This window comes from Bombus affinis, chromosome 9 (genome assembly GCF_024516045.1).
Source record: "Bombus affinis isolate iyBomAffi1 chromosome 9, iyBomAffi1.2, whole genome shotgun sequence".
Classification (NCBI taxonomy): domain Eukaryota; kingdom Metazoa; phylum Arthropoda; class Insecta; order Hymenoptera; family Apidae; genus Bombus; species Bombus affinis.
Window position 1 is genome coordinate 4,664,443 of NC_066352.1, and position 18,404 is coordinate 4,682,846.

The following is an 18,404-nucleotide window of genomic DNA, read 5'->3' on the forward strand; positions in this document are numbered from 1 at the left end:
CCGTCGATGGTTGTTAACATTCCCTTCCAAAGAAACCCTGTATCTCTTAGCAAAAACTCTAACTTACCAACGTCCGTTTAATTTTGAAGGATTATTTGCAAGTCGTCTTAGGAAACTATATAGAAAATTGTCAGCGGCTACATGTTAGAAACGGACGCACGTGTTCGAGAAAATTAGTGACGGCTTGAAAATGTAATCAGCTGGTAGTTCCCCTCCCCACTCAAAATGACACCCCCATCCCTCGTTTGCACGGGAACGCGGCACAATTATTATGTACACCGGCCGCGCGTACAATGTGGGTCCATTTCAGAGTGGCAATTCGCACGATACATTATCCAGTCAGCGCGATTGTCGACCATACGATTCGCAGTTTCGTTTCAGTCCGCGTAATAACGCTGGCATTTCGACCCTCGTTCCGCCGCTTCTGTAAGAGGGGGTGGTGTCACCGACAATATTTTCCTTCGACGAGAGAGAACCGTACCGATATTTCGCCGCGCCCGACCCCTTTTTTCCCGTTCGTCGCCGCGCGCCGCTCACGAAATAACTCATTTCGAGAACGCGCGCCAGCGTGAAGCTGTCGATAGCAGCCACGTCCGGGAGCCGCGCCACGACAACGTGTAAACAACCGCCGCGTCAACTTTATATTATATGTCGCCCAGCGAGAGGAATCCGGATCGCCGCGCAAATCTGCCGGCTCGATTTTGACCGATCCACCAAAACGACTTTCCGTCCCGCTTTTTTTCCGCGGTTTCCTCTGCCCCATCTCGCCTCGCCACCCTCGCCCCCGATTTGCGTAGATTCTTTTTCGGCATGCGGCCACGCGTGCACGTGAAACTGCCGATGATAGGATAGGGGAACCTCTCGACTCCCGGCCCATACACCTGGCAAGTGACATGAAACAAATCTACCGATACCACCCGGCTGTAGCTCACTTCATCGTCAGAGTTTATCGGGGGGTTGGTGCCGAACAGAAACCAAACGTTATAATGCCACCGTAAATCCTTGATTTTCACTCTGAAAATTTATGTACGCCGACTGGAGTGGTGACCGATACTTGTAAACTTGACTGTTTGCTGAAAGTTCAGTTTTTTATATAGTACAATTTGTTGAAATGATTTGTAAGAGTTTACGTTCGTGTTCAGGTTATTTACTCGGTTACCAATTAACATTTCTAATATTATAACATTCTATATAAATATGTATTTAATGGAGGAAAAAGATTTGAATCCATACAAAGGATCAAAGATCACTGTAGGATGAAGAACGGAAAAAGAGATTCTTTTATAAAAATTGCTCGTTAAAAATAACATCATAAAACTACCGTTCTATAAAACATCTGAAAGACTTAAAAGCATCGACATAAACCAACATAAATCACGGAAATGTCTATGAACGTAGGATTTCTATTTCTCACGCTTGTTATTAGCGTTCCAGGTTGCTCGGTAGATAATGTCCTTCTTTGCAGGGATATAACAAAAATAATTGAAGCGAGGGTATCATTCAGGAAGAAGTTAAAAAGCAAAACGATGGAGCGTTCAAACGTGCCGCGCGAGGGACACGAGGCGGGCCCGCATTATCGATGTAGATCGGTTCGAGCGTGGCGCAAAACCCAGCGAATCTGCGTGACTAATTATCGCGTTCTCCTTCCATCTATCTTTACCAATCGCGTCGATCCGTGGCTGCCTGCGGCCGAGTCCCGACACATCCGTCTTACTTTCGCGAGCCACATCGCATCAATTTAAGTTTTTCTCCTGGCCACTGGAAAAAACGGTGCATGATCTTACGATTGTACGCGCTTACAAAAGCGCCGACGCGCCGTTGAAAACGTCTGGATTCATTTGCCCCGTACTTTTCTTCGTCTCCTTTTCTGTGACTCCTTCTCCTTCTTGTCTTCGTCTCCCTCTTTTTCTTCTTCTTCTTCCTCTTCCTCAGCCACCACCCTTTCCCTTTCACTCGCGGCAACGATCTTTTTCTTGCTTGTCGATTTGACTCTTCGCGTTCTTTCTTTCACCGCAACGCGACGTTTGATGCTTCGCGTTCGCGCTGGTCATTCGATGCAAAAAGCGCATTATGAACCATAAATGCTAAGACCAGATGCTGAATCGCTGATCTTTGAAAACGGCGCGTGTGTGCGCGTCGATCGCTCTGTTCTTCTTTGCCCAGTTGTACCAGCATAGTTATCTTATCGTGATCTGTTTCTCACAGTTTTAAGTATTATCAATGTATAGTATCATTGATTATCGATTTACTGAACATTTTAACCAATTTTGTCAGATTACACGTGAATTGCCGTTAGTAGGATCCAGTGATCTTTTCCTACGGTTTTATCGAAACGGTAATGCTTTTTCACTCGCAAATCGGTGATTAGTGGAGGTCACGGTATAGCGGCCAAGACAGAAGAATAGGATCAAAAACGAGACACATTCATAGAAGCAAATTAGAGGGTGTTTCGAATTGAAGCGATGAGGGCTGTTCGATGCGGAAGAGGGGGTGGCAGAACGGGGGGACGAACAAATGAAACGAAATGTCGCTACTCTCGACGAGCAAACGAACGCAGAATAGGAAACGAGAGAGGGAGGAAGAGAGAAAGAGAGAGAAAGAGAGAGAGGGGGATTGTTTATCGTTACACCCTTCCGTCCGTCCCGTACCACTCCTATTCCCAGTTAGACTGCTTATTTGCCTAATTGCGTGGCACACCCGATAAATTTGGACAAATCGTCGCGTTGTAACGTTAATTTTCCTTTTTTTTTACCCTGCGTTATTCTTTATTCTATTGACTCAACTTTTTGCTCAGATACGATCAATTAGACTTTGGATTTGCAAGTCGATGAATTTCATGTAAAATAGTCTTGTGTGTATTGAGAAAAATTTTGACTTTTAATATTTCAAAAAATATTATCTATTACATAGATATAAGAATAATTGCTGTTTATTGTTACTTATGATATCAAAGATGGCGTAGAACTACACTTATGCACTTATGTAAAGTGAAGATTTTATATGATCAACTACACGTGTGTAATAACAATTTTCCATAATTTCACGTCACAAAGCTGCACTAAGCCAAGAGGTTCATCGGTATGATAAGAACTCTGTTGCAAGTGCGGTTTCTTCTGAAAGAAACCTAAGTGCTGATATTTCTTATATTTTCTATCAATTGCAGGAAGTTCAATGTAATGCGTGTGATTTACGTAACGGTTCAGCTACAGTTATAGAGTACTCGCATCGCGCTCCTCTATATGTACATACATGATTCGTGAGAAGTCACGAGAAATCAGATTGTCACGTAGCTATACAACCGCTGTCAAAAGTTTTCGATTAGAGTGTAAGTTTCACCAACAACCGCTAATGAGTAGGTTCCGAATATTTACGCGAATTCACATGTAAACTAAGTGAACATTTATCAAATCATAATAAAGTTATACACAAACGACAAATCAAATAAATATTTGTTATTAAATCGTAGAAACTATTCTCAACGCGCACAAGCCTATAACCTAGGATTTTCCACCAACGTTATTAATTAATAAATTATTACACAAGATAACCCAAGTAATATTTAAAATTAAAACGAAATTACAATTTTACAATTGGAGTGTCGGAAACTTTTGCTAACAACTGTACATGACGTTAGTAGCGAGCGTGTTAATTGGAATCGAACAAAAACATCAACGCCTGCAAATGACACGTTTAATCATACTACAATGTTCCTGAGATGATAAAACGAACCGAATTAACAATCAATTCGACAGAAAACTCTGCCGTACATCAGAGTCGATTGATGTAATGCATGCACACAGGTATGGGGTTGTAGCTCGATCGAAAAAAGATTCATCCGCAAAAAAGACGATTCGCGGATGCTCTCGTGGCTGAACCCATGAGCCGCGCGGCTCGTTAGGGGGTCAGGATCAATGGGTTCGTCGCGGTGCTCGTAATTTTATGGGATTTCATAACAACGAGCGCATCGTTTGGTATCGAACAGGGGGGATCGGTGAAGTGGAGAGAACGATGGGAGAAGTCGTCTTGTTAAAAGTAGCCCGCCTCATTGCCTCCAATATCTGGTAGGTACTGCTCTTCTGTCAGGGTAGCTCGAGAATCGAGCATCTCAATAGCCACTCGAACCTCCTACCATCCCGTCTTGTTACACACGCGCGTGTACGAATTGAGAGCGCGATTTCTGCTTAGACTTGTAACCTTTTATACCGGTTGCCCCTATACATACGCAGAGATCGCGACCGATGCTTTTGATTTTATACAGAAAGGATATTATATTTGATGAAAAGCGGCATATACTTTGATGCAATATTATCTTGCAACTATCAGTGTTGTATCATAAAACTTGTCTCTGGTATATAATAATTTTCTTCTCGATGGTCAGGTTGTTTCTTTTTCACCTATTTTAGAACGCGAAGAAGAAAAGAGTGAAAGAAGTTATCACTTGGAAAAAAGTTAATTCTCTCGTTTTTTAAAAAATCTTTTGTAATTTTTGCCGACATAATGAATAATTACTTATTTATAATTTATTATTTATTATTTTCATCACTAACGTATGATTTTAATGGCGAATTGTGAAGTCAAATAATTTTATTTGGATAGGAAATTGAATTTATTCTCATTGCACAAAATTCCTCGATTCTTCAAAAGGCAAAACCTTTTTCTTTTCGCCAGAGTACATCACATTTATATGCTGCACATTCGCGTGCATCCGTCGTAAGTTTCATTAATAATATGTCATACGTCGGCCGTGAAACAACTGACGAGTGTCACATTCGGAAATCACGAAACGCTTGGAGGTAGGAAAAGCGAACCCCGTGGAAATTGATGTAGACGTATACGGACTGGTCCTTCGATAAACGAACATTTCTCTCCAAGGAACAACTTCCCCGAAAGAAACAGCAGGATCGAAGGGAGGCAAGGTTGTAGGAAAGGCCATCTTGGTGGACGAGTTTCAGGATTACGGTGTATCGAGTTAACGAGGCTACGGGTTTCTAATGGCCTGGGGCTACTTATTTCGCATATCAGGCGCTAGCCAGACCACGTAACGTTTCTATAGCGAGGGGGCGCAAGGCCAGCCAACACCTCAAGGCAAAAGCGGCCGCGTATAAAAACGTGAAATATCATGGGGCATTTTCTTATCGCTAGCCCGGCCATATGTAAAAACGAATAAAATTGTGGTAAGTTGCGTCGAGGGAACACGCTGCGGTCGCTTCAGGCCAGCAGACCGAATCTGATGCGTTTTGTTTTTGGTGAATAAATTTAGACATAAATCGTAGCCACGCGAAGGAACATATTTCTGAACCAGCCTCTTACCGGTCGAATTCTCTTCCTTCGTACGACGAAATGTTGAAGGCGAGGGAGTATCAGAAATTCTATATTTCATAGCCCTAAAATTTGAAATGTTGCTAAAAAAAGATGCCATTTTTGACGTATTGCAATTATACAAATTCTTTGAGATTTTGTTTCAATAAAATATTGTTAATTATAACAAAATAATTTTGAAATATTGATCACTGGTTCATGAGTCAATGATACTTGATATAATTTAATTTGCTGTTTGATACTACCCTTACTTTCGCTTGGAAAGCATCTCTGTAAAACTTAGGAATACAGGCAAACACGTAAACGTACCTAAATTCCTGCTATTATAATTTTAACTTTCGTCGAACTATTAACAGGCCACATAATTAATAAAACTTCGATTTTCTCAAGTGACTCTATCGAAATACTTAAAAAATTCTTTTCAAGACTCATATCTTTCCTAAAATCAGCTAAGTCCAAACTAAAACAATCTGCGAAGAAAACGCGATTTCACACTTCCAGCTTATCATCCGCAGCAAACACTCGTAGCGTTTCTAGCCGACTAACCCCATGTTCATCACACTCCATACGTTTCATCTTTACCGAGGGCAAGTTCACCGATTCGAGCAACTTGCTCTGGCTGAAAACGCCAGCATCGACGGGTTTTTCGCGCGCAAGTTGCCAGCGTTCTCATCGGTGCAAATGATACGGCGAATCGAGCGGATTAAATACAGCGGAACTCATCAACAAGGACTACGGCACACGGCGGATAAATCGTGATTGCGTAATATCGCGCGAACAGCATGCGCGAGTAGAATTGCGTAAAAGCAAATATGCAATAGACTACCTGAACGTCCTGTATTGTACGATTGTCTCCGTTCTCCTCTCGCCGGCGCTTCGCAGGAAATGCCTGCCTTGCATTTCCCGGCATTGTAACCACCCCGTTGGCTTCGGAGTATTGCCAGCCTCAACGTTTGAATTGCATTACCTATTATTGCTTATTGTTCGCCGCTAGCTTCGTGCGCCGAGCTTCTCGTCTCTCTTACACCGACTCTCCTCTTTTTGATCAACCCCTCCTCTTCTTTCCATCCTTCGCCAGTTTCTTCCACCCCTACACCCTGCGAATTTCATGGAACAGGGTTGTTTAGGACACCGTAAGAGACGGGATGGAGTGTACGAAGTGGAATTTTCCGAAACAGAATGTGATTGGTCAGTGTGTCGACAGAAATTTATAAAATAGTGCGGTTATTGAGTACAGGCTTTTAATTCTTATAGTTACACGTGTGAATTTTTATTTATTGTGTAAGAAACTGGATATATTCTATAGGTTTTATATGCTTATTTTAATATATATATATCGATTTATAATACTGCCAGAAGAATTTTTAGTTTCGTTTAATATCTAACAATTTCTTGAGGAAAATATGTACAGATTTTGTATTGGTCGATTAATTTCGTCATTAAAATATCAAGAAGGGTAAAGATAAATTATGGTTAGAGTTTAGGCGACAGTCCACATAGAATTTACTATTTTGTTAAATTTCTGTTTTTATATGCATCCAAATTTCAAAAACAAATATATCTTTTGTTTATAATGAAAAGTTTCACTCTTGGCACACTCACATCGTCCGCCGTCTGAACTTCTCAATTCGTCCTTGCTCGCGTAACGAGACAAAATCCATGAGAAGAGGACTTCAAATGAAACGCCATTGATCTAATTCACGAGGTAAATGACACGAGAAATATAATCTGTGCTGATGGTGTGCTTCGAACTCTAGAAATACCTTACCCTTTCTCGCTCACGGGAGTCGTTCGAACTCCTTACACGTCAGTTTCTCTTTCTCGTAGTTTCACCCCTTTCGTCCGTGTCAGTCCCTGGGAAAGGCCAGGGCATTGTCGCGTTGAAATTGTGCGTAACTACGACAATAGTTCGGTAGAATTGGCGAAATTAATGAAAACTCGCGCGGGATTTTGCGAAGAAGGGGTGAAGAAAGGGATGAAATCTTTGGCCGGAATCAGATATTTCAAACGAAGAAGGAAGAGAAGAGGAAGGATCGGCTAATCGTGACAAATACTGATCCTGGATTGCCGAATTATAAACTAATGTCTTGAGGAAACTTTGCCTCCAATGGCTTTCTCCCCCTCTTCTCAATTACGAGACCCGATTGCCTTCTCCACGATCGAACGTGCTTCGCTGTCTCTGCTACGTGTAGTTTGACTGTTCTCCTTTATTGAAAACCTTTTTGAGAAAATACATGTGATTTTTAAGCGATACATTATCGAAATTAGTACTTAATAATAAAAAGTGAATATTAATAATTGTAAGTTCATCGATTCTCAATATTCACATATATAGAACTGAAAATATAAAAATGAATTGTAAATTTATTCTATACCTAACAACAATCTAATTCATCGCATTGCGTTTCGCAATAATGATAAAGAAAACTATTTCCAGCGAAAATGAAGAAGGGAGGAAGCATGAATAATTTGACAGGAGAATTTTACGTATAATTACTATAATACTGCTAAAACTTACTCTCGAATATTTTAAATATTTTAAAAGTCAAATTTTTTAAAATAGAAATACAAAATTCAAAATATTTTAAAATATTTAAATATTCATTTAAAAATATTTTAAACGTGAACTGAGCAACTACAGGCATACGTTTTATGTAAGATACAGAAGAAAATCGAAGAATCGTGTATGCGGCAAAATTACACCGAACGAAAAGAAATATTCTACTTTCTTTATAATGGAAAACGGACGCGAAAGTGGCAGCGTGTCCGGGTAGCTGATGGTATAGTTAAGGATAGGCGGACAGTAGCAATGTAGACCGGGTGGCAGGGAAAGGAAATTGGATGATATTTCCCGTGACGATCAAACCTTATTGCCAATTGAAAGAGGACAGTTCGCAGTACATTTACCGGGAAAATCAGCGGTTGCAAGGTGAACCAGAAAATGGTCGTAGCAATCCACTGTCGCGAAAATTTGGAACTCTTATTTAGACCTTTGGATCGCAGGAAATGATAAATGAAATATATGAAACATATAAACACAACAAAATCTGATACTTCGTTAATATCACTTTATTAATGGCCAGTCTGTACAATAATTTCATTATTGTTTGAAAATGTATTTTAATAAAAGTTTTGTTATGAATTTTAAATAATTATTCTGGAACCTAACGATGATTGAAATTATATTTTTTACATTTAAGAAATACTTTGGAGTTTCGAAAAGGAATTATACAGAACAATACACGATCGTATACTATTACATTATAATGAAATCATTTTAATGAAATAATACGAATTCCCTTTATACTATGGAAAACAATTTCCAACTAATAAACGAAAATAGTACCTATGTAAATTAATTTAGAGTATCCCGAAGTGTATTACATATTTCTCTCAAATCTTTCCTTTCGCTGACATAAAACTGATAGCCCTCGTATTATTAGACTGTTTCGGATCGATCGGGCGGCCATAAAAATCAAACCGCTAATTTCCCCTCAGCGACGTAACGTTGATGTAATGTATTCTCGCGTCTCGTTTCATTTATCTGATCTCTCCCATTACGAGGTATTCCGAGTAATACCATCAGAGACTGAGCGATCGCGTGGAAAGGACTTACAGTTCCATTCCGATGTCCCTCGTCATAATTTCATATATCAGAATCCGTAGAAGGTTACCGGGGGTGGGAGCGACGTTTTCGCGAAAAGATCACATATAGGGACGCAGCCGGGGTATAATGAGAGCCAGAAAGCGTCAGCGGCATCTAATGTCGGAAATTATAGCATATTGCCAATAAAATCCCGACCAGGGTCCGCCCTTGTACGAGCCAACTAAACAGGTTTCTCCTGCTCTTCGGGGGCGGCGGGCTTATTGTAACGAACGTTGGAACCACGTTTTGCCATTACACAAGATCTCGTCCCGAGGGAACGACCGATATACCGATAATACCGCTAGTCGATAACTCGCTTACAGTTTGACGCTCCTTTCTTTCTATCTCTAATTCAAGTCGCGAACCAAGAAAAACGGTTCACTTTCGAGACACGTGTCTTTTTCTTCTTTTTTTTTTTGGTGCCTTTATTTATACGATAACTGTGTCACTGGATACATAAAGTAATATCACATCGAAACTTATTAAATGGAACTAAAGAATAAATAATCAAATGAATTGTATGTAATAAGAATAACAGTTGTGATATCTTTTCTTTTCGGTTTCTTTATTTAAGCGATAACTACGATACGTGATGCGCACAGCAATATTATATCGAAACACGCTAAATAGGAGCAAACTAGAAAACAAAGTATCCGAACGAACTGTATATAGTAACAAGAACAGTAGTAAAAATGGTACAAGATTGTAGGGAATAGCAGATATGTCACGAGTATTTACAGGCACTTCAATTGCCTGGAAAATGATCTTCTAATTATGTATTATGCTTTACAACGTCAGTCTTGAAAGCATCGTTATGAACACTGGTGTATTCACCGCAGGGTTGACTCAGGAGACAGGTATTCGCGATGCTTCTTCGAACTTTCATCCAACCTGACATTCTTCCCTGCCTTCCAGCATTTTTAAAACCAATACCGCAACCGCAGTGCACTTCAGAACAGTCGGAGGCATCGCTCTGGATCTGACGTGCGTCTACGTTCGAGTCGTTCAACCCCAAACTGCTCTCTGTCTGAAGCGTTTAAAACTGTAGAGTATAAGATAGGAAGTTACGGTTAATGTACTTTTAATATCATTATGTCAGAACGGTTAATGCACTTATTAAAATATTAACTAATTAGATATATTTGAGATTAAAATTGAAAGAGAACAACAGGAAGCGAAGAACGTTACAAGATTTTATCTTAGAAAATAAATTTGAAATGCTTTAGATTAACAACAGGTCGTTAGACCTTTTTACACAAAATTGAAATTCTATCTGTTGGTTACGATATATTGAATTTATAAATGCCGGTAATAGAGCAATTTTTGTCAAAACGTAAGGTGAGAAAATATTTGGAATATTTAGAAAGATAGAAGAGGACAAATTTAAAGAGATATCCGATTTTAAAAGGGACGATTAAGCGTCAGAAAAATATGAGCGGTTCTATAATCTCCTATTTTTCCTATATTCCTATTTTCTATTATATATTTATTTCCTATTTTCTCTTTATCCTTTGCTTATAAGTAGATTATGAACAACGTACTGGACAAGACTCTTCTGTTCCATACGCACTTTTAGTATCGAACTCTTCATTTCTGGCTGATAATTGCGAATTTGGGAAATAAATATCACGCGAATTATCAATCGAGCATTCATAAATTGACGGAGATAATTCTTCGTCATTAGCTATTCTATCAACAGACGACATTTTCAAATCTTGCTTACTACAAATAGTTAGCTTCTGCAATTGAAAAACCATCGATTTGCTTCGTCTTTTATTACACAACTTGCGATATCTCAAAGTGAAATTCGAAAAAATTAATTTCTGCAATTTAGACAGCTGTTCCTTCTTCTTTTCAACCTCTATTCTTAAATACTGTACCATACATTCGTACTTCTTTATATTATCATTCCTATGCTTCTTAAGCAAATCCATCTCTGTCTCATTCTCACGCAGTTGTAACTTTAACTTATAAAATTTCTCTTCTCTATCTTTATTCTGCTCGTAGATCTTCTGAATAATATTCGTCAAACTCGAACGAGGATCAACGATTTCGTTCTCCAATCTTTCTTCAAGATTCTTCCGTGTTTCTTCGAGATATGTCAATTTTTCTTTCATACAACGCACATTGTCGTTCGATCGAACGATCTCTCCGCTCAAATGTTTCATTCTTTCATCGTTAGATTCGTTCTGCTGTGCCATGTTGTTAAATTCCTTCTTCAACGAGACCAGCTCATCATCTCTGCTCCGAATTTCCGTCGACAGCCACTTCAATTTCATTTCCAGCATCGACTGCGTCTCTAAATGTTCCTGCAATCGCTCGCGATAATTGTTTCTCTCCTCCTGGCACTTTTCGAGAACAGTTTCGAGTCCGTTAACCTTCTCCTGCAGCTGCTGTACCCTGAACAGATCGCTCCGCGTTTCTGCCACTTTGTCGCTCGTCTCCAAACTCTTCGCCGACAGTTCCTTTCCAGATTTTTCGATTTGTGGATTCTTATTCGCGAACGATTTCAGCGTTTGCTCGTGAACGAGATGAAGCATAGACAACTGATCCTCGAGAGAGGCACACTTCTTCAAACAAGTCTCAAGTTGCTTCAGACTGCGATTATCGTCCTCTTCCTTAACCAGAAGCTCCTGAGTCAACTGATTGATCCTCTCGTTGTACTTCTGCGAATCTATTTCCACTATTTTTATCAGTTTTTCATTCTCTTCTTTCAGTTCCTTCGCTTTTTCTTCGCAACACAGTAATTTGCTTCTGTACTCCGCGACCTCCAGTTTATTAAAATCTGCCATTCTTCTCAAAGTCTCTATTGCCAACTTCAGATCACTCACATCGCGTGATAATTCTCTGTCCAATGACATTTCTCGTTCTTGCTCGGTATAATGTTCCACATTCATATGATTAGTCTTCAATTGTCTGGTTTGTTCGCACCCATCATTGTAATGGTGGAACATGGAAGTCGTTCGCGTGGAATTTTCTTTCGTTTCTTCCATAGAGGAACTATCATTAATACTCTGCCTTCTGCAACTGAAATCGATACCAGAATCTTCGTTCACATTGTCACCGTCGCTGGATCTGAAAATGTGTCGATCCAAGTCAGAGTCTACAGTATTTAAGGAAACGTTCTTCAGTGAATTCTTAGTATCGTCATTAAAATATCCTTCCGATTTTATATCCACGTGAGCTTGTGTTATTAACTCGGTATTATCGCTGTTATCGCTACAGAAGAAATCTTCGTTGCTGAGTGAATGATATTTTCGGTTCAAGATACGGACATCTTCCTTTCCAGCACATTTCGCATCATAATCGATCTCATATTCTTGAGTGTCGGTTAACTCTTTTCTCAGCAACCGCAATTGAAGTTGCAAATTGTGAATAAGATTCGTCTTTTCTCGTCTTTCACTTTCAAGGTCTTTCACTTTATTCAACGTCTCCTTCAACGTGATTTTCGTATTCCATAGCATTTTCTCTGTTTCCATCGACTTCGCCATAATTTCTGCACGATTATTGGATGCTGCCTTCAAATCACATTTCAAATACCAGATTTTGTCCGCCATTTCGTCAAACATACGTTTCAGTTCATTTATAAAGCGATCTGGGTCGCACGGGTCATTTTGCATCTTGAAAGATAATTCAGGAAAATTCACTTCAGCTAATTCATACACATATTTGAGTCTTCCATCGATTATCGAAAACTCTAACTCATATATATTTCTATCTTTATTCAGTAACTTGTTCTCGGTCCTCAGACTGCGCACCATTTCTCTTAAATCGACCACTTCCGACGTGATCATGGCATTTTCAGCTTCAAGTTCCACGTAGGTCGGTCGAATTTCGTTAGAATTATTGTCGTCATCCCTCTTTCTCTTTTTATTACACGTTATACTATCGATACGTTCTTTAAAAAACGTTTCTACTTGGTTCACAGACCACTTCAACAAGTGTCGCCTCTCGTCCTCGATATTCTGCGTGCGTTTCTTCCAAGTTGACTCTAGCTGTTTGATAACCGTGGAATAGTGATCCAGCAATTCCTGCCTTATCTCAAATTCTCGATTTAAGTTCTCGCGTTCCAAAGCTTCTAGACGTTTCATCAGTTCCGCGTGTTTCTTTTGCAACTCTGTGTAATCGAAAAACGAATTTTCCGTCTGTGCCTCTTTCGAAACTTTCATCGAGACGATCTGCTTCTTGTTACTAGTGGCTTTTATGGCACTCAGTTCTTCCACCAACTTCTTATTCTGTTGCTTAAGGGTTTCGTATTCTTCGAAATCCATAGTGATGACCTTTCTTGGACTATTCGCGGCAGGAGCACACGTGGACGATTTTGAACTCCTTGGCGTCATCGTCGTCACAGAGAACGTGCTTCGTTTCAATATCTCTGGTTCGCTACCTAATTTCTTTGCCATTGCTGAGAAGTTCAGAGCACTCAAAGTCTTCGGAAAAGAATCAATTCCAATATCAATATTAATAATGAAACTGACCTTCTCTCGACCAGTCAAAACCTTCTGAAGAATCCTGGTCAATTTCGACTCTCGAAAAGGGCCAGTTACATTGTCACCGCTCGGATGAGTGTCACGCAGAGATTTAAGACATCTTCCAAGCACCAGCAAGCTATTATTTATATTCCTCGATTCTATTGATCCGCAGCCTCTCCCTTCTCCTTTTTTAAACTTTCTGGAACCAGCCACGTCGAAAAATGTTAGCGTACTCACTCGAACTTCTTCCGGTACGTTCTCCTTCTCATACTTCAACAATTTTAATGTCAAAATGGTATGAGACTGCGAGTTCGCGATATTTGGTGCTGTCGAGATTACAGCCATTCTAGATCGAACGAAGATTAATAGCTGACAAGCTTCCAATGCTGTGGTGATGTGGATAAATTTTAAACCATTCACGTAAGTAGAACAATCCCTTCGAGTTGTCACTTTTAGTGGTCGTCTATCCTGATCGTCGATGGCTAGAAGATCGTACACGTTATCATTGTAGATTTCTGCAACGGACATCCATACAGAGGACATGCACTCGTCACTCCAAAGATCTTGTTCCTTCAATTCAGCAATTCGAGGGTTCGAATTATTCAAAGACAATCGAGCCTGTGTGTATTCTTCCTTCGCGATTACATTCGGATTTATTAAATTCGTTTTGTTGTGTATTTCAGAATTTCGTTCGTGCTCGTCTAAACAGACAATTCTATTGTCGTCGCTGATTTTATACCAAGGAGCCAAGGTGCAGTTAATCGAGGAAAATAAAAATTCGATGGCGCGAGGGATTATACCAGGCGAATCCGTTGATCCGTACAATGTATACGTTTTTCCAGAGTTAGAAGCTCCATAGGTTAGAATCGTTGAACTCTCACCGAGAAGAAAGTAAATCACTTGCCACCGTACGCTTTGACAAAATAAATCAGCTTGAGTGGACTCTGAATCGAAAATTCTTGTAAAGGAGTACTTCTTATCTACGTTCTCGCCTTTCTTTACGTGAAGCGTCTTTAAACCGACTACTCTATAGATTTCTTTGTTGGTTTTTGCGGAGTTCGGTTTTATTCTAAGGTACACGTTGTTCGTAGATAAACAAGTTGCTGATGTATAGCGGGATATTGTGTCTTCGTTATTTTCTGAAGGCTTGGTGGGATCCGAATCTGAAGCGAACATGTTTTACAAAACTCAGGAAATCTTGAACAAAGAAACCGGGATATACGTTACAATTTAAGAGAATGCGAACATACACAGTACGTTTCACTATGTAGTAAACTCGTCTCAGTACAGGGCTTGCGATTCTGTTTCAGAAATTTCAGTTTACGATGATCTTTACACGTCCGGCGATCGTTAATTCAAGAAGCTTCATAACGCTTCAATCCATTTTTGAGAAATTTTCTCAGTTCTGCTAGGTTACACAATGTGTCACTGTTACCGAATTAATACGCGTGAATGTAGTTTTAAGATAATTTCACATTGTAAATTGTCTTTTTTCATTCGCGCGGAACATCTCCAATTTCTGGCGATACCGATGTATCGCGCTAACAAATCAAATAATTTATGAATTAAAACATTGTTCAGATCGAACAGAGAATGTTTTCAACCTCCTCCAGCAGGGCTAAGATTTCTCTAGTAGCTTTCACGACGCTCTTGCTCAAATCCAACCTTCAACTCACATCGGCCACATAAATCTTCATCTTCGAAGAAATATTTCTTATTCGCCAACTTATCAGCAATCATAAATTCCACATCGTCTCTATCAGATCGACCTACCTAGCATTACAGAATAACAAACGTGCAGTGCATCTGTTGTTATTTCTGTATTTAGAGATAGGATCACAATAGTTAATTCTTTGGATAAATCTATCACACCGTTCTGAGCCGAAAACTAACTTTCTTACATGGACTAGGGATAAAAACAAAAGAATATCTTAAACCTATCGATTGAATCTATCGATTATATCTAGAACTATCTTCTAGTTACTATTTACTGTAACTATCGCATCTGCACATGGAAGGCGAGCGCGAACTCACGTTGTCATTTTCAACAGCATTAAACCCTTCCAACTTTATCTCCACTCCGCATCAACTGCAAATTTTCATCGAGACCGATTTGCCCCGGAATTATTCCAAAAATGTTCGTAATTGACGTACGAGCGCGTCATTTGGAAACCAGAGACATCGAAGTGGAAGCCAATCAGAGACGCGACCGCGTGCCTCGAAATATCTTCAAAGTCGGCAATAAGAGGCAATTTATACGCGTGTCGCTCGGCTCATTAACCGCAGCCAATCAAACAGTGAGCTAATAGGCCGAGTCGGCGGAGGATTCGAGATGGACCGCGCGCGATCCGCGAAATCCGGCGTAATCTCGGCATCGGAATCGTATCGCAAGCACAAGTCGGCCACTGTGCTCTATGAGACGTCTTCGAAGAGGCCTTATTGTGCGTCGCGGCGGTGTCTTTCAACCCACAATCGACTCCTTGTATCGACACGACCGTCTGACCGGCCTCTCTTCTGCACGCGTACCGAACCTCGCGTTTCTCTTTTCGTTTTCGCCGCTGAACCCTCTCGGTGTATATCGCCTCATCGCACACGCTGGCTCTTTCCCTCTTCCCTGTCTCGACTGGCCATGGCATTCCGGACGCTCGCGGTTCCCCGCTAAAGCTCGCCGCCATTGGTGGTCTTTTCTTTTGGACCGTTCGAACTTTCGACGCGCCACGCCGCCCGAACTTTCGCTACAAGAAGACGCCGCTTTGCAGTTTTCTCGGCAAAGGGTCGAGGTGTTATTCCAGCAGGCGAGGAATCGGGCTTCCCAGAATTCGAATGCCGGCCGACGAGCAACAAGTTGAATTCCAAGGTGCGCAAGTTTTCGATGTCCGAGTTATTCACTCAGTGGCTAAACTGTTTCGTTATAGAAAGAATAATTAATACATCGTATACTGGAGTTTTATCAGGTTCTAGTTTTTTTTTTTTTTATCAATTTTATGTATCTTGTATGCATATAATACGAAGACAGAAATGCACAGAATGTACATAATATGTAACAAGAGTATATAAAGTATAATAGTATCTACTGATACATTTAGTATAAGGTTCATTTTTCAATTATATTTATAAAAATAGGAATTTACATAAATATCCGCAACTTAGATATAGCTTTACCTCGTCATAAACTTCTTCTCGTATCAACTCGCTCATGTTACTAAATATCGTTGTATTTCACATGTCTGTAACACGACACTGTATATTACATACGTATATGTTAAACAATTGTAATATAGTAACAAAAAAATAAAAAAGAAGGGAAGAGTGTGTTAATTATTTCGTCTCAAATTATTTCGAAGCATCTTTAAACACTTCTATCCTAATAGATACATCGTGTTTTATCTTGTGGATTACGATACGATCTATGGTATAAGTCGTAAAAACATCAAAGAAGACGAGAAATGTATCGACAGGCGAAGAAACGATGATTCGTTACCTATGTTACGTTCATGCACAGTATAAGACGTTGTTTGTGTATGAAAAATAACAGCCGTTACATCACCCCCTTATATCAGGCGTTAATGTTTCTACGGTGAATTGATGTTCCACCTTTATGGGTTATTTATTTAATACTGACAAATTTCGCCTAGCACTCTCTCGCCATCGGGACTCGTTCGCCGCCGCCAGGCCACTTCTTTTATAGCGTCTTTAATGGCGCTGGTGAACGAAACGGCAGGCAGCGTCCGTGATTCCAAGTCCTCCCCTTCGAATATTACTCTTCGATGTTTCTTCGCTTACTGTTTGCGATACGTGAAATCTCGGCAAACAAATTGACATAGGAATCGTACTTTCATTCTTACGCAATTGATAATACATGGGGACTTGCTAGGTATACGTAGTATATAGCACTGACCACATTACATTGATTAAAACAGTTAGAGGATCGTCTTTGATGTCATTATCTTCTTTTTTCTTCTTCATATTTGATGATATGATCTTTATATCCACGTTTTGTTCTGTTTCATTTCTACCATGAAATGTATATAGCATCTTGTCAACGTCATAAGCTTGGTGTATAATATTGAGTTACTCTAACATCTCTTAATTTTCTTCAAAATGTTCAAAGATCTAAAGAAATTCTAAACGTAAAACATATAATATTTTCCATTCCAACGTACTTAGTAGCCACGATTAATCCAAGACATTACGATCGCTCTGTTAAACAACGTAAACGAACGTCCTTATGTGGAGTCTATTAAACCAATAAGAATACCTAACTCTCAATCTCATCGATCTCTTATCCATTGAAGAAGAAGTCTTAATTCTCGCAGCTCGATCTCAACCCAGCGTTAGGAATCTCAATCCGCGGGAAGACGTTGGTCGTTCTCAAGGAGCTTCGAGATATTAGATTTATCCATTTGTTTGCCGAAAGTCTCATAAATATAAGCTCCCTTTGACAGCGTCCCACGGGTCTTATCCGGCGCCATGATCTTGCGTGGGTGGCCGAAGAGAAGATGAAACCAAGGCACGAGGATAGACGAAAAGAGGGAAGGAAACGAAGGCATCGGAGCGGCATCGATCCGAATACGGTTTCCCCGCTGCCATCAGTATTCCCAATTAACAGGCTGCTTTCATCGGGGTCGAGCACGAGGGATCCACATCCGGGCTTACATTTATAAATATGATGATCGTAAAAGCAGGCATTACCATTCGATGAGACGAAGAAGTCCTTTTCGTAGATTCTCCAACAGGAGAATACGGGTAGGAGAGAACCTTATTGCGCAGCAAAAGCGGCGAAATTGATGGCGACGCTCCGCGCTGGGGTGGAAATTTTACGGATCGCACCAGGCGCAATCTAAAGGGAATAATTAATGCTCGCTCCGTAGCCGTGAGCTTATCGAACCGCCGTGATATTCGTCCGACTTGTGACTGATTCGCTCGTTACTTTAAAAATACGGCCTCCGAAGAATTTACTGCAAAAT

General features: G+C 40.2%; 1 protein-coding gene across 1 annotated transcript; it reads right to left on the reverse strand.

Annotated features, from left to right (window-relative positions):
- Nucleotides 1-9,737: 9,737 nt before the first annotated feature.
- Nucleotides 9,738-17,472, reverse strand: LOC126920092 (kinesin-like protein KIF20B). Its single transcript, XM_050730019.1, has 4 exons — nt 17,344-17,472; nt 15,114-15,210; nt 10,507-14,600; nt 9,738-9,992 (listed from the first exon to the last, which is right to left on the reverse strand). Exons 1-4 carry the CDS (start codon nt 17,470-17,472, stop codon nt 9,738-9,740), a joined length of 4,575 nt encoding a protein of 1,524 aa, XP_050585976.1.
- Nucleotides 17,473-18,404: the final 932 nt, after the last annotated feature.

Bases quoted from the DNA above. Each gene is read 5' to 3' on its own strand.
- LOC126920092 (XM_050730019.1), bottom strand. From the start codon at position 17,472: ATGCTATATACATTTCATGGTAGAAATGAAACAGAACAAAACGTGGAT. The intron at 15,211-17,343 runs GTAATGTGGTCA...CTGTAATGCTAG, and splicing joins CTCTAACTGTTTTAATCAAT to GTAGGTCGATCTGATAGAGA. The intron at 9,993-10,506 runs GTACGTTGTTCA...TAAACGCTTCAG, and splicing joins GAACAGAAGAGTCTTGTCCA to ACAGAGAGCAGTTTGGGGTT.